The sequence below is a fragment of the Pipistrellus kuhlii genome, unplaced genomic scaffold (genome assembly GCF_014108245.1).
Source record: "Pipistrellus kuhlii isolate mPipKuh1 unplaced genomic scaffold, mPipKuh1.p scaffold_m20_p_20, whole genome shotgun sequence".
Lineage (NCBI taxonomy): Eukaryota > Metazoa > Chordata > Mammalia > Chiroptera > Vespertilionidae > Pipistrellus > Pipistrellus kuhlii.
In genome coordinates this window covers 19,400,634-19,414,172 of record NW_023425516.1, presented here as the reverse complement: position 1 = coordinate 19,414,172, position 13,539 = coordinate 19,400,634, and the positions used below count along the sequence as shown (strand labels likewise).

The following is a 13,539-nucleotide window of genomic DNA, read 5'->3' as shown; positions in this document are numbered from 1 at the left end:
AGTCCCTGGGGGCCTCGCCTGGATCCCCTGTCCCCGGGGAAGAGAAGGAGGGGAGGGGCCTGTCGAATCCACGTGAAACAGCGAGACCCACGAGGCCGAACCCACGTGAGACACTAACGGAATCGCTCCTGGCGCTGGGGCTCTGCGTGTCCCATAAAAACGCTGTGAAACGGAAACTCGAGCCCTAAAAACCCTGTGATACTTCCTCTGCTGCGCTCACCACCTGTGCATGGAACGGGGGAGGGCAGGGCCGGAGGGGATGGGAAAGGAAGCTCAGATCCGTGGGGTGAGAGCTGGCCCTGGGCAGAAAGGAGCTGGCAAATCCAGCAGCAGCGACTCCCAGCAGCACCTTTGATCTGGGGCGTGACACCCCCCCCCCTTAGCCCCCCTCCCGCCTTCCAAACCGGAGCCAGGCCGATGCGATGCTGCAGGGCCAGCGGAGGCCGTAGCTGCTGCTGCAAACGGGCCAGACCAAGCTGCTCTGCCGGCTCGCCAGTGACAGCTGCACCCAAATGCCATCCGGGGAGGTGCTCGGGGAGAGCCCTGCACAGAGGTGGCAGGAAAGGCCTGGGCCATTCCAATGAGCACATCGAGAGAGAGAGAGAGAGAGAGAGAGAGAGAGAGAGAGAGAGAGGGAGGGAGGAGGCTGCCAGGGAGAAGCCAGAGGGCCCCTTTTGCGGATGCATCCTTAGGGACCGGAGAGGGGCAGGAAGAGGCTGGATGTGGGCCTTCTCCCCCTCCCTCGCCCCGCCGGCCGCCGCAGTATCACAGCAGGAGGAGAGCCGCGCTGAGCCGCATCTCCGGTGCGGAGGGCCCCACGGGAGGTGCCATGCGTGGCAGGAGGCCGAGGAGGCCGGCGCGCACTGAGCGGCTGCGACGGCTCCCGGGGGGCGAGGCGGGCTCCCGGGCTCCTCAGGGTCCCCGAAGCTAAAGTCTCCCGACCCACAAGGGCCTGAGCCTCTCCTTTTGGAGAAGAGGCTGGAGAACCGTCTAGCCAGAGCGCCGCCGGAAACATGCCGGGAGACCGCGGCCGCAGCGACCGTGAGGCCCGAGGGGCCTGCAGGGACGAGCCGGGGGCCGGAGGGGCCGCACCCGGAGCCAGCCCACGCCGCCTCCCGCTGCCCCCGCTGCCCCCGCTGCCCCCTGTCCACACCGGGCTTCATGCCCCTGGCTCCCTACCCCACCCCCGTCCCCTTTTCTCTTTAATTTGGGATATGAGACAAGGAAGGGCTGGGAACGAGCCGGGGGGCGCTCCGGCTCACACGCAGTCAGAGGAAAGGCGCCGTGGGCGCAGGGGCGGGCTTTGTCTGGGACGAACCGCCCCCATGGCGGGCGGCCCTGGCTGCCAGCATCCTGGGGTCCCTTAGAGCTTAGGAGATGCGCGCCCGTGGGGGAAGGGGCAGGGGGGTTCGGGGGGAGAGGCAGGGCCCCATTCCCCTCTCCTCCTCCCCCGCCCCCTCTGCGGAGCTCGAACCACAGAGGGAAGGCTCTGGAGACAGGCTTCCTGTCGGGGCGGAGGATGCGCGGGGAGTCAGGGCCCCGGGCCCCCAGCAGGCAGAGTGCCTGGCTCCCCGCGCTGGGGCCGGCGCGGACACATTAGCGGCCATGCTGTGCTGCCGGGGCTGCTGGCAGCCGCTCCCAGGCGGACCAGCCGTCACCGGGAGGCGGGGCCGCGGCTGTAACTGTGGGGTCGCCTTTCTCACGCTGGCTTTCACCCTGTGATTTATCACCTCCCCGGGTGTGGGTTCTAAGTGTCCCGTCCTCCCCCCCAGCTCTGCCTCTCCAAGGAAGTCCGTGCAAACTGAAGAGGACATTGTAGACTTCTCTGTCTCCCCTCCCGCCCCCTCATCCGGGACTGAGCCCACAACCCAGGCCTGTGCCCCGACTGGGAATCGAACCGTGACCTCCCGATTCAGAGGTCAGCCTGGCCGTTCAGGCCTGGCCCCAGGGGCCACTGGAGCCTAAAACATGGAACGCACATCCAGTGTCACACAAAGCCAAAAAACTAGCACTACTGAATCCGGTGGGGCCGGGATAACTCCAGTTGTATTAAAAGCCAAGTCTAGCCCTAACCGGCTTGGCTCAGTGGACAGAGCGTCGGCCTGCGGACTGAAGGTTCGATTCCAGTCAAGGGCATGTACCTTGGTTGCGGGCACATCCCCAGTGGGGGTGTGCGGGAGGCAGCTGATGGATGTTTCTCTCTCATCCATGTTTCTAACTCTCCATCCCTCTCCCTCTCTGTAAAAAAAAAAAAAATCAATAAAATATATTAAATTAAAAGCCAAGTCTATGCGTGTGTGAACCCTGGACTCATCAGAATTCTTGACGGACTGGCAGCCTGCTTTGAAAACAAGTTCACATTAAGACATTAAAAAAAAAAAAAAAAAAAAAAAGGCTTCTGTATGCCCTAGCAGCAGTACAAATCTGACTACAAATCAAACCTCATTTGTCTACAATAATAGCTCAGCGAGAACGGACGCTCAGAAGCAGGCCCCTTGAAGACGTTAAACACTCCGATCGTTAGAGAGAGAGGAGAGAGGAAATTGCATCACGGCGGAACATGCGGGCAGATGTCGGGCACATCTGACAGCACGGGCTGAAATTAAAGGATTTTTTTTTTTTTTTTTTGCTTTGCCCTGTGCTAGGCACAGTCCCTTCCGAGGTCCTCTGGGTGCTGGGGGGGGGGGTCACTTGAGCCGATGACCCCCTGGCCTGCCCGTTCCAGGGCTGGTCACCCCTCTCGGAGCGTGCGCTGCCCCGTGTTGGGGTTTCCCAGTGCCCACGTGGGGGCTGAGAGCTGCGGGAGACAGGAGGCCGCAGAATAAAAGCGTCACGTACAAACCGGGGTGTACGCCAGGGGTTCTGGGAGCCCCGACAGCTCGCATCCATCTTATAATGAGACCCATCTGGGCCGTTAACAGCTAACCTCCCTGCGTGGACAACAAGCGCAAACAGGGCTGTGGATGCCAGATCTCAGTTTTTGGTGGAAGGCTTCCCATGAGCTTGTGTTCTCGCAGCAGAAACCGCGCGAGGATGCCCAAGGACACACACGGCCCGCGGGACCGCCAGAGGTGGGCGACCTCCCGGGTACCGGGGGGGGGGGGGGGTGAGGTGAGGGCGGTGGCGGGGGTGGCGGGTGCTTTTCGATGAGTTCTCACACACATGGAGTGCCCGGCAGCACACACACGCTGCGGGAGGAAGCGGCGAGCGCTGGATGAATCCCCCGCCGGCCACCGCCCGCCCGGCCGCGGGGCTGCCCGCCGACACCGTCCCCGGGCGGGCTCGCTGCGATCGCAGGAGGAGCGGAGGCGGGATGGCCTTTAGAGCGCTGACAGGCAGATGTCCCCCGGGACGGACTACCCAGCGGGCCCTGTGCCGTCCGTTCGCTTCGCTTCGCTTGGCGAGAAACACGGAGGTGCCGGAAGGGGAGGCTCGGAGGGAAAGGAGCGGGCGCGGGCCACCCTCTCACCCCAGGACCCGGGAGACCACGGGCCCCCAGGGGCTGTCACCGCGCCAAAGGCCTGGGTCTTGGGGTCAAAGGGCGCCAGTCCTGAACACCCCCGCAGCACCCCGTGTTTCCATGCTATCATCTGAGAGGTACGCCACCAACACACAAGACTCAGACAGACCCGACCGGACAAGAAGCGTGACCGTCTCCAGACCCACAGGGACACAAGACGTAAGGACCACCGGGCCTGCAGCCCCCTCGACATGCTCTTCCCAACGAGGCAGCCCCGGGGAGCCCCGGGGGCGGGGCTGGCCCCGCGGGTGCTGGGGGATGGCCGCCTGCTCGGACTCAGCATGCTGCGGCTGGCACCCACGCCCCGTGCCCCGGGAGGGCTGGGCGCGGGCTGCGGACAGAGACGGGCGGGCAAGCTCATGCACGGTTAGTATCACAGAGGGTGGGGCCGCCACCAACACAGAGTACCTGCGGACAGCCTACTTGGAGGCTCAAATGCAGATAGGTCTTCTGCCTTGGGCTTGAGGCTAAACCAGCAAAATAAAACAAAAACATAACAACCCTATGGCATCCACAGCACCGCACATGCCGTTTGCAAAACACGATCGGACGCGCCTGGCAGGGTGACACGTGTGACTTCACTGGTTTGCTTTCCTGGCTCGGAACTGGCTCTCCCCAGCCTGCAGCGCCCCGGGTCCCTGTGGCTGAAGGCCCAGCTCCCTGCTGGTGCCCAGATGAGCGAGTGAGGGGTGTGGAGGGGGAAGGGGCCGGGAGGGGCCCGGGCAGCTCCTCCGAGGCCTGGCTGGCTCCCCGGCCCAGTCATTTGACGTCTCTGTGCCCTGGCGGAGGCCTCCGTCAGCTCCCCGTTTGCTAGCTGCTTCACAGTTCGGCTTTGGGAGGGAAGGCAGTCAGCACAGAAGCCAGTGGGAAGGAGAATGCGGAATGCGGGGAGCTCTTTCCTCCCGGGTTACACTACGAAAAGCAACGCTCCCGGTGCCAATGTGAACTGGAGTCAGAGAGAGAGAACGAGAATCCGGGTCCCGACTGTGCCTATCCGGGATTGCTTTCAGCTACAGCTTAACCATCGAAAACTGGTAATCCAGCCGAAACCGGTTTGGCTTAGTGGCAGAGCATCGGTCTGAGGACTGAAAGGTCCCAGGTTCGATTCCGGTCAAGGGCATGTACCTTGGTTGTGGGCACATCCCCAGTAGGGGGTGTGCAAGAGGCAGCTGGTCGAGGTTTCTCTCTCATCGACATTTCTAGCTCTCTATCTCTCTCCCTTCTTCTCTGTGAAAAATCAATAAAATATATTTAAAAAAAAAAAAGAAAAAAAAAAAAGAAAACTGGTAATCCACCTTAAAGACTAAAGGTAAAGGGTAAATAAAAAATTAAACTTATCTAGCCCGTCTGGCGTGGCTCAGTGGTTGAGTGTTGACCTATGAACCAGGAGGTCAGGGTTCGATCCCCGGTCAGGGCACAGGCCCGGGTTGCGGGCTCTGATCCCCAGCGTGAGGCGTGCAGGAGGCAGCCGATCCGTGATCCTCTCTCATCACTGATGTTTCTCTCTCCCTCTCCTTCTCCCTTTCTCTCTGACACCAATGAAAATATAGTTTTTGAAAATTAAACAGATCTAAACGGTCATCGTCTGAAGTCCACCGCAGCCTCTCCTGGGGACACCTTCTCCCAGGCGCTGGCTGGCCCTGGGCTTCGGGCAGGACCGGACACCAGGGCCCGGGGAGCACCCTCCGGCGTGTACATCAGAGACGTACACTCTCGGGCTGGATGTTTAGGATGGAAATCAGTGTCCTCTAAAACGCTCACAGCTCAGACTATCAGGGGAGAAAGACGTGGAACTGTTAGCGACGTAAATGAAGCTTCCTCTCTCAGAACATGAAGGTTCTCCTCGACTCCCCGGTGAGCGTGAACCAAGTTAAAAATCCCGCGTCTGGCTTCTGAATCAAGATCAGAGCTTTACGGCCCTTCCACTTTAACACACACACACACACACACACACTGGAGGGAGCATCTCCATTCCGTTCTTGCTTTCTCATTAAGGCAGGCAGCTCCCTGGGCAGCACTCCCCTCGGCTTAAAGGACAGAGCGGCTCTCCTGCCAAGTGCCGGATCAGAACCCGGCCGGCCGCAGTGACGCATCTCACCGGGAAATGCCCGTGTGAGAAGGCCCCCTCCCTCCCGGCCGGCGGGTGCGCAGTCTCTGGCGGATTAAGGTTCCCTGTTAGGCACCAAGGACACAGCCAACGTGACAGGAGCCTAATGACTCGCTGCGGAGGGCGCCAGAGGCTGACCCCGCGTTTCACGAGCGCGCCCCCCACCCCCCCACCGGCGGGAGGCGGGAGGCGGGAGGCGGGAGGCGGGGCCGGTACCTTCTTGATGGTGTTGTGCTTGCTGCTGGTGCCGCCGCGGTCGGCGTTCTCGTTGTGCAGGATGTCCAGGGCCGTCTCCCTCTCTTTGAGTTTCAGGGCCTCGATCTCCGTCTTGAGCTCGTTGAGCTGCTCCTGCAGGTGCTTGCTCTTCTCCATGTACTCCACTCTGCGGGGACGGGACGCCGCGTCACGGCCCCGGCGTAGCCAGGGTGGAGGCGCTCACACGTACAAGCCGCTCGGCTTGGGACCCGGGGTCTGAAGCGCCGAGGGGCGGGGGAGGCAGCCCACGGCTCCCCTTGGCCGCGCACAGGCCACGGGGGCGGGGCCAGTCACTGAACTGGCCTGAATCTGTTTCCTGGTCCGCAGGGCTGCGGTCAGAATTAAACAAAAGGAAGTGCAGGAGCCCCACCGGCGTGGCTCGGTGGTTGAGGGTCGACCTAGGAACCAGGAGGTCATGGTTCATTTCCCGGGGTCAAGGCACGTGCCTGGGGTGCAGGCTCAGTCTCCAGGGCGGGGCATGCAGGAGGCAGCCGATCCATGATTCTCTGTTAGCATCTCTCTATCTCCCTTCCTCTCTAAAATCAATAAAAATATTTTTTTAAAAACACAAAAACAAATATGGAAAGCCACGGATTGGAGCCGCCAGAGAACACAGCCAGGAAACGCGTGTCATTGCCACGTCGGCACATTATCACACCCTCGGTTGCCATGGGAACAGCTCTCTGGCCGGCTCGGAGGTCTCTGGTAGCGCGCCCCATACGTTAGGTGAGGGTCTGAGCCACTGTAATCCCCGGGCTACCAACAGAGACACATTCTTATCCTGGAAGATGGGAGTGCCGGCCTGTCTTCCTGCATTTCTGATTGGGAAATTCTCCCTGTAGGGCAGGCGGTGAGTGAGGACAGAGCTGCCCGCTCCTCCCCCAGGGCCCCGGCCAGCTCGCTCGGGGGAAGGGGACACCACCTACTTTTCTTTCTCTATTTCCATGGAAAGCCGCTTCATGTCAGTGTCCTTGAAGTCGAAAGACAGGCTGTCACCGATGAGGCTGAAGCTTGACATGTCGGGGGGCAGTGGCGCTGGAAGTGGGTTGATGGGCTAGAAATGAGAAGCTCCAGTTAGGAGGGCCGGGTTCCACCAGAGCAGAGGGCACTGCTGTGCTAACCACCCGCCCGCCCCCACCCCCCGCTCCCCGGGCAGCCATGGAGGAGAGGGGACCGCCACAGCCTCCTGCCACTGCGGTCTTCTCCGACTCCGTTCACCGACGTGTACGTGCCAATATTTGCGCTCAGGGATGTTCCCTGCAGTTTCTGTTCATCATTGAAAAAGAAAACAGACTGTGTACCCATTCGCTGGGGACTGACCGGGTGGATGCACATCCATCTGTACAACAAACTATTATATGATTAAAAAGCTGATATGCGTGACCTCCTCCGGGGTTTATGCATTTATTATTAGAGCCGGGTATAAAGTCTGCTCCCGTGTGTGTTTTACACATCCCCGACCCCGGCCGGCATGGCTCAGGGGTTGAACGTCAACCTAGGAACCAGGAGGTCACGGTTCGATTCCTGGTCAGGGCACAGGACGCCCGGGGTTGTGGGCTCCATCCCCAGAGGGGGGTGTGCAGGAGGAAAGCCAATCAGTGATTCTCTCATCATGAATGTTTCTCTCTCTCTCCCTCTCCCTTCCTCTCTGAAATCAGTAATAAATAAACAAATAAACCAACGGAATTGCAGGCTGCCTCCCTGTCCCAAATGGAGCCTGGAGGCTGTTCCTGGAGGCCGGGTCTCACACAGCAGCAGGTGGCCTGAGAGACACGGGGTTTCCTCGCCCAGGACCAGGCTCCCGGTGCAGAGGACATCCTGGCCGTTGAAGGTGACGTCCAGTTTGGTGCTGAGGCTGGAGCCAGGTCTCCCGAGGGCAATGTGGGACTACGTACTTGGAATAAGAACACTTCCGAGCTGTGAAAGGCCCTCCTGCTTGCTATCTTGGCAGCCAGAGAGGTGCCTGATGAGCCCAAGGCCAAATGGCAGCCCAGGCGTCCTGCCCAGACCCCCCCGCGCCCACCGTAGGCTCTGCACCCCTGCTCTGCAGGCACCGCCCGGTGAAGCCAAGGGCTGGGCGGGAAGGAAGGTTCCTGGGTCTGGGCGCCCCCCCCCCCCCGTTCTGGCCCCTCGGCGCCCCCAGGCTCACCGGGTACGTGGGCTTGGTGATTTCCTGGAGCTTTTGCTTGGCTCTTCGCTCCGCCTCTCGGGCCTCCTGCAGGTCCTGCTTCAGCTGATCAGCCTCCTTGGCCCTGCAGGGGAAGGAGCGGTCACCCCCCAGAAGGTGAGGAAAGGACCCCTCCTTTCCCCCCCTGGGGAGGAGGGACCCCGGGTTAATCCCGAGGAGCCCGTCCCCGCCAGACAGGGAAGCAGCCCGAGGACGGCTGGGGCAGGTGAGGACCCAGGGCCCAGTCCCCCCAGGCCCTGCCCCGTCCCCCCTCACCTCCTCTCGGACTCCTCAGCCATCTTCAGCGCCAGCACCTCGGCCTCCAGCACCTTCTGCTCCATCACCCGCTTCTCCTCCTCCGTGCGGATGGCCGTGGCCTTGATGCGCTGCATCTCCTGCTCAGCCTCGGCAGCCTTCTGGGCCAGCAGCTTCGCCTCCTCCTCGGTGATCTGGGCCTTCTCCGCCAGCAGGTCGGCCGTCTCCTCCGACCGCATCTGGGAGGAGGTGCCGGGAGCGGGCGTCAGTGGCGGACCCCTGCCTGTTCCCCCACCAGATCTGAGCCCAGACCCCCGGGTCGCTGAGAACCAGAGTCTCGCCCTAACCAGTTTGGCTCAGTGGATAGAGCGTCAGCCTGCGGACTCACGGGTCCCAGGTTCAATTCCGGTCAAGGTCATGTACCTTGGTGGATGGCACATCCCCAGTAGGGGTTGTGCAGGAAACAGCTGATGGATGTTTCTCTCTCATCAGATGTTTCTAACTCTCTCTCCCTCTCCCTTCCTCTCTGTACAAAATCAATAAAATATATATTTTTTTTAAAAAAAACAATAAAAAAAAGAACCCGAGTCTCAGATTCCTTGGTGTCCTGCCAGAGTGTCAGCCTGGTGACAGACAACAAGCCACACCCCCTCTTCTCAGAGGGGCCTTTGGGGTCCCACCCAGGGCAGCACACGGAGGCGCCTGATGGTGAGTTCCGGGGAACAGAGGCTTGATGAGGGGGAAAACCAACTTCACCCCGTCTCTTTTTCCTTTAAGTCAGCTCCAAACTGGGGAGACCCTGTCCTCAGGGGGACACCTGACAGTGTCTGGAGATGCTTTGATGGTCTCCCATGAGGGGCGATGGTGCGACCAGCAGCGAATGGGTCAAGGCCAGGGACACCACTAACGGTCCTCCAATGACAGGCAGACCCCACCGAGGGCGGTCTGGCCCCAGTTAGACCTGCTGTAAAGGTACCCCCCAAACCCGGGGGGCCTTATATGCATCTATTCACAGCCCCGGGGCGCGGACAATAGTGGGGAAGGCCTGGGAGGGGCGGGGACAGGGGCGGGGCCTGGGTGGAGGGAGCCGAGGCGACAAGCAAACAAACAGGTGTCCTGGCTGTAACACCTGTAACCCTTCTAACAGCGAAGATGCCACCGGCACCTGCCCCTGCCGGCACACTGTGGGGAAAAGGCACCGGGTTTTCGTGGGGTTTTTAGCTGAAACGTCACATTTGTGGAGGCGCCTCTCATTCGTGGAGCCCGGGCGGTGCCACCTCCCAGGGCCGGCCCCCCGGGCAATCACCAGCGCCTCGTTGGCCATGGTCGCCTCCTCCTTCATCTGCAGCAGCCGCCGCTCCAGCTCGTCCCGGGTGCGCTCGGCCTCCTCCCGCATCTGCTTCTCTCGGGCGAGGCGCTGCCGCTCCATCTGGGGGGGCGGGAGGGGAGAGGGCAGCCGCTGAGTCCCGGGCTCACGGCCACGGGAACACAGGGACGCCCAGCGCGCAGAGTCCCCGCTGCGGGGGCACCTTTCCTCCGGGAGCCGGTGCCGTGCTCGCCCCCCGCCCCCCTCCGTCCTCCTGAAGCAGCGGCCGGGCGCCAACCGCGCTCCTTGAGAAAACATGGAGCGGGAAGGAAGCCAGCAGCAGCCCGGCCGGCGTGGCTCCCCGCTTGAGCGTTGATCTATGAGCCAAGAGGTTGGGGTTCAATTCCGGGTCAGGGCATAGGGCCCAGTTGCAGGCTTGATCCCCAGTGTGGGGCCTGCAGGAAGCAGCCGATCTATGCCTCTTTCATCATTGGTGGGGTTTCTGTTTCTCTCTCGGTCTCTCTCCCTTCCTCAGTGAAATCAATAAACATATTAATAAAAGAGAAACCAACAACCAACAGCCACGGCCGGCCTCTACCTGGACGGAAGAGGGCACCCTCGCCCTGTGCCCTGCAGCTGGCGGGAGGCAATGCGGACTCCTCGTCCCTGAGACCGAGCCGACTTTCTCATCTACTATTGCTCGTCGACACAGCCCTCCCCCACACCTCCGATCTCATCAGCCACGGACCCCGGGGCAGACGGAACCGGTCTGCGTGATGCACCCATAGCTCACTCGCTGCATTTCGCAGGGGGAGCTGCGGCAGCCAGGGCACAGGCCCGCACGGCCCCGCTGAGGCTCCCCCTGCGCCGGGCCTGGAAGAGGAGGGAGCAGGCACCAGCCCAGCCGCCGCCACCGCCGCCGCCTCCCTCGCCTTCTGCCTGGCGCTATGAATTGGGCCACATGCTGAGCTTAATCAGGCGAGCAAGCGAGACCACACTGTGCTGGGGAGCCCGCGGCCGGCCGGGCACGCCCTGAATTCAAGAGGCATCGGCCGGAAGTGACCACCGCGCTATTCTGTTTCCTTTAATAATTAAAGCAACGTTTAATCACGTCTCGTTTCAAGCTTCTCTCCAACGGGAGATTTCTAAGAGCGCTGCTTTGTCTAAGTACTAAGCCAGAAGGGGGGGGCGGGAAGGCAGCAATGCACCTCGGAGGAATAATGCAAAGACAAGCACTAAAACCCTGTAAATTCTCCCCATCTTCCTCGGACAGGTCGATGGGAAGCTTGGACGCTGTGAGCTCTAATTCCATCACATGACGACTTGCACTCGGCTCGGCGGCTAACGGCTCGTCCATTACCCGCCACTTGAGAAAATCGGGGCCGTCCCCTTCCATTCCCAGCCCGCCTTTCCCGAGGTCTCCGCCCCGGTAATGAGGGGCCTCCGGCGGCCAAATGGGTCAAGCTCGCCGCGTCCTTCGATCGGGGGCGGACGAGGAGGACCGTTAGCTCCACGTGGGAGGAGAGCACGGGGGCCTGGAGCCAGGGCATTCGCTCGCCTCACGTCCTAAGTTTTCAGCCGGCCCCGAGGTCAGTGCCTGCACGGGGGCAGCGGAGCCTCTGACCCGCAGTTGCCAGATGCCAGGGGAGGCCGGGGTGGGGGGACAGGGGGGCGTGGAGAACAGTGTCCACACTATTCTCTGCCGCGGCCAGGAGGCCCTGCACACACGCGCCCTGTCGTTTCCAGATCTCTCACTTCTGACCTCTGCTGACAAAGCTTTCTTCTCAAAGCTCCCACTAGGATCCTATGCTGGCACAGGAGTCTCCCTTCGTCCAACAAAACCCATTCCACTCCTCGCGCCCGCCCCCCATAAAGCATCCCCAGGGCACACGATGGCCGGCCACCTCGGGGAGCTAAGCGCTGGAGCGCTGGAAGCACTGGATCAAACAGGGCATCGCATCCTGCAGTTGCTGGCGGGGAGCCAGGCAAATCAGAGACAGCTCGAGGACCCAAATCAGAGACAGCTGCACGCAGACTAATTATTACACCTCCGCGCCCGCGAGTCCTGTGGGCACCCGACTGCAGCTGCTCCTCTGGCCAGCAGTGTGCCCAGAACTACAATTAATATTCTCGGCTGCGAGGCTCGAGCCAGGGGTGTGGGATTCGGGGAGTCGAGAATGTCTATGGGCAGGAAACAGGGTTGCAGACCGTCCGGCTCGCTGATGGGCGCTCCTCGCACCTCCCGGGGTGGGCGCTGGGCGCCCGGGCTGACCGAGGCGGGCAGTGCAGCCAGAGGCTAATTAGCATTCCAGCGCGCTGCCATGCATTCCATCACCGCCTAATTAGAAAAGGAGCAGGCGAGAGGAAGCTCAGCTGGACGGAGGAGAGAGGATGCATGGGCGGGACAGGCAGGCTCGGCTGTTTCCTCCCACGTCACCCGAATGGAGGAGTAACTGGAGACGTTTCCTTCGGATACGAGACTGGAGTTTATTCCTCAACTCCGGAGCTGACACCCACCGGCTGGCGTCAGCCGAGACTCAAAAGAGATCAAATAAGAGCCCCCTTCATCGCCCAGCTGGCGTGGCTCAGTAGTTGAGCGATGACCTAGGAACCAAGAGGTCACGGTTCGAATCCCGGTCAGGGCACATGCCCAGGTTGTGGGCTCCATCCCCAGTATGTGGCGTGCAGGAGGCAACCAATCCGTGGTTCTCTCTCATCATTAATGTCTCTCTCTCTCTCTCTCTCTCTCTCTCTCTCTCTCTCTCTCTCTCTCTCTTCCTCTCTGAAATCAATAACAGAAGAGTAGCCGTCACCCATGACCAAAGGACCCCGGAACCACGCCTTCCCTCCTGGGCCAGGGCGGCCGGGATGAGAGCAGCCCAAACGTGGTCTCCCTCACCTGCTTCCTGGCTTTCTCCTCCCGGGCCTGGGCTTTCATCTGCTGGACTTCCAAAGAGTCGGCCTTCCTCCTCCTCATGAAGAGGTCATGGTTCCCGATGCACAGCTGCAGGATCTGTGGCCACGGGAGCGGGAGAGACGGTAAACCCACAGGGTCCTAGGTTCGATTCCGGCCAAGGGCACATGCCTGGGTTTCGGGCTCGATCCCCAGTAGGGGGCGTGCAGGAGGCAGCCGATCCATGATTCTCTCTCATCATTGATGTTTCTATCTCTCTCCCCGTCTACCTTCCTCTCTGGAATCAATAAAGATATTTACACACAAAAAAAAGAAGAACATCTTTATGATCCCAGGATAAGGAAAGATGTCAAGCGAGACAGAAAGGATTAAGGAGAGGACCGACACCTTCTTCTACACGGAAAGGGAAGAATTTCCCGCCCTGGCCGGGAGTGTGGTCCCGCTATGCCAAGGCTGTGGTTCGGTTTCTCAGGAACACCCCAGCTACCGGTCACAGAAGCCAGCACCTCAACTTACCAGCTTATTAACACGGAGCTTTGAGGAGTTAAACTTAAAGACGTCGATTTTCTTATCCAACGGTTTGATGGTAAACTGGAAGAAGGAAGTGGAAGACGGTTTCAGTTGGATCGCCTGGAATGTTTCCCACCAACCGGGGGCTCACACAACAGTAGCAGCCCCCACCCCCCCCCTCCCCTCCCCACCCCCACCCTGGCAAAGAGCTGGCAGGAGGCTGCCCCGTGCCATGGCTTGCGGGGGGCCCAGGCACAAAACCACGGTGGATTCCAGGCGTCTGAGGACGCCAAGCCCAGGGCTGTGGGAGTTGAGGATTCTGAAGGGCGTGCTCTCAGCACCATTGTGGGCTGGGAAACCTGAAATATAAACCCTGATGGGCCCAAGCTCCGGGCTGACACGGGAAGAGCCATGCCAGACTCGAAGTCATGGCCCTGACTCAGGCTCACAACCAAGTGGAACTAGACTAACCACAGGCAATTACTGGATGAGTCACATCACATAT

The 13,539-nt window shown here is 60.8% G+C and overlaps 1 protein-coding gene across 4 annotated transcripts in view; it reads right to left on the bottom strand.

Annotated features, from left to right (window-relative positions):
• NF2 (NF2, moesin-ezrin-radixin like (MERLIN) tumor suppressor) overlaps positions 1–13,539 on the bottom strand; it is a 47,298-nt gene that overhangs the window by 6,107 nt on the left and 27,652 nt on the right. For 2 of the 4 annotated variants that reach the window (XR_006742392.1, XM_036449478.2), the window contains exons 9-15: positions 13,041–13,115; positions 12,510–12,623; positions 9,611–9,733; positions 8,326–8,543; positions 8,032–8,134; positions 6,809–6,936; positions 5,844–6,009 (exon numbers count right to left, since the gene is read on the bottom strand). Coding sequence is in view for 3 of the 4 variants with exons in the window: in XM_036449478.2 (XP_036305371.1) it covers positions 5,844–6,009; positions 6,809–6,936; positions 8,032–8,134; positions 8,326–8,543; positions 9,611–9,733; positions 12,510–12,623; positions 13,041–13,115 (927 nt within the window). In the remaining variant the exon portion in view is untranslated. Of the gene's footprint in view, positions 1–3,928; positions 3,988–5,843; positions 6,010–6,808; positions 6,937–8,031; positions 8,135–8,325; positions 8,544–9,610; positions 9,734–12,509; positions 12,624–13,040; positions 13,116–13,539 lie in introns of all 4 variants that reach the window. The other 2 variants (XM_045585688.1, XM_036449479.2) reach the window with 2 other exon arrangements.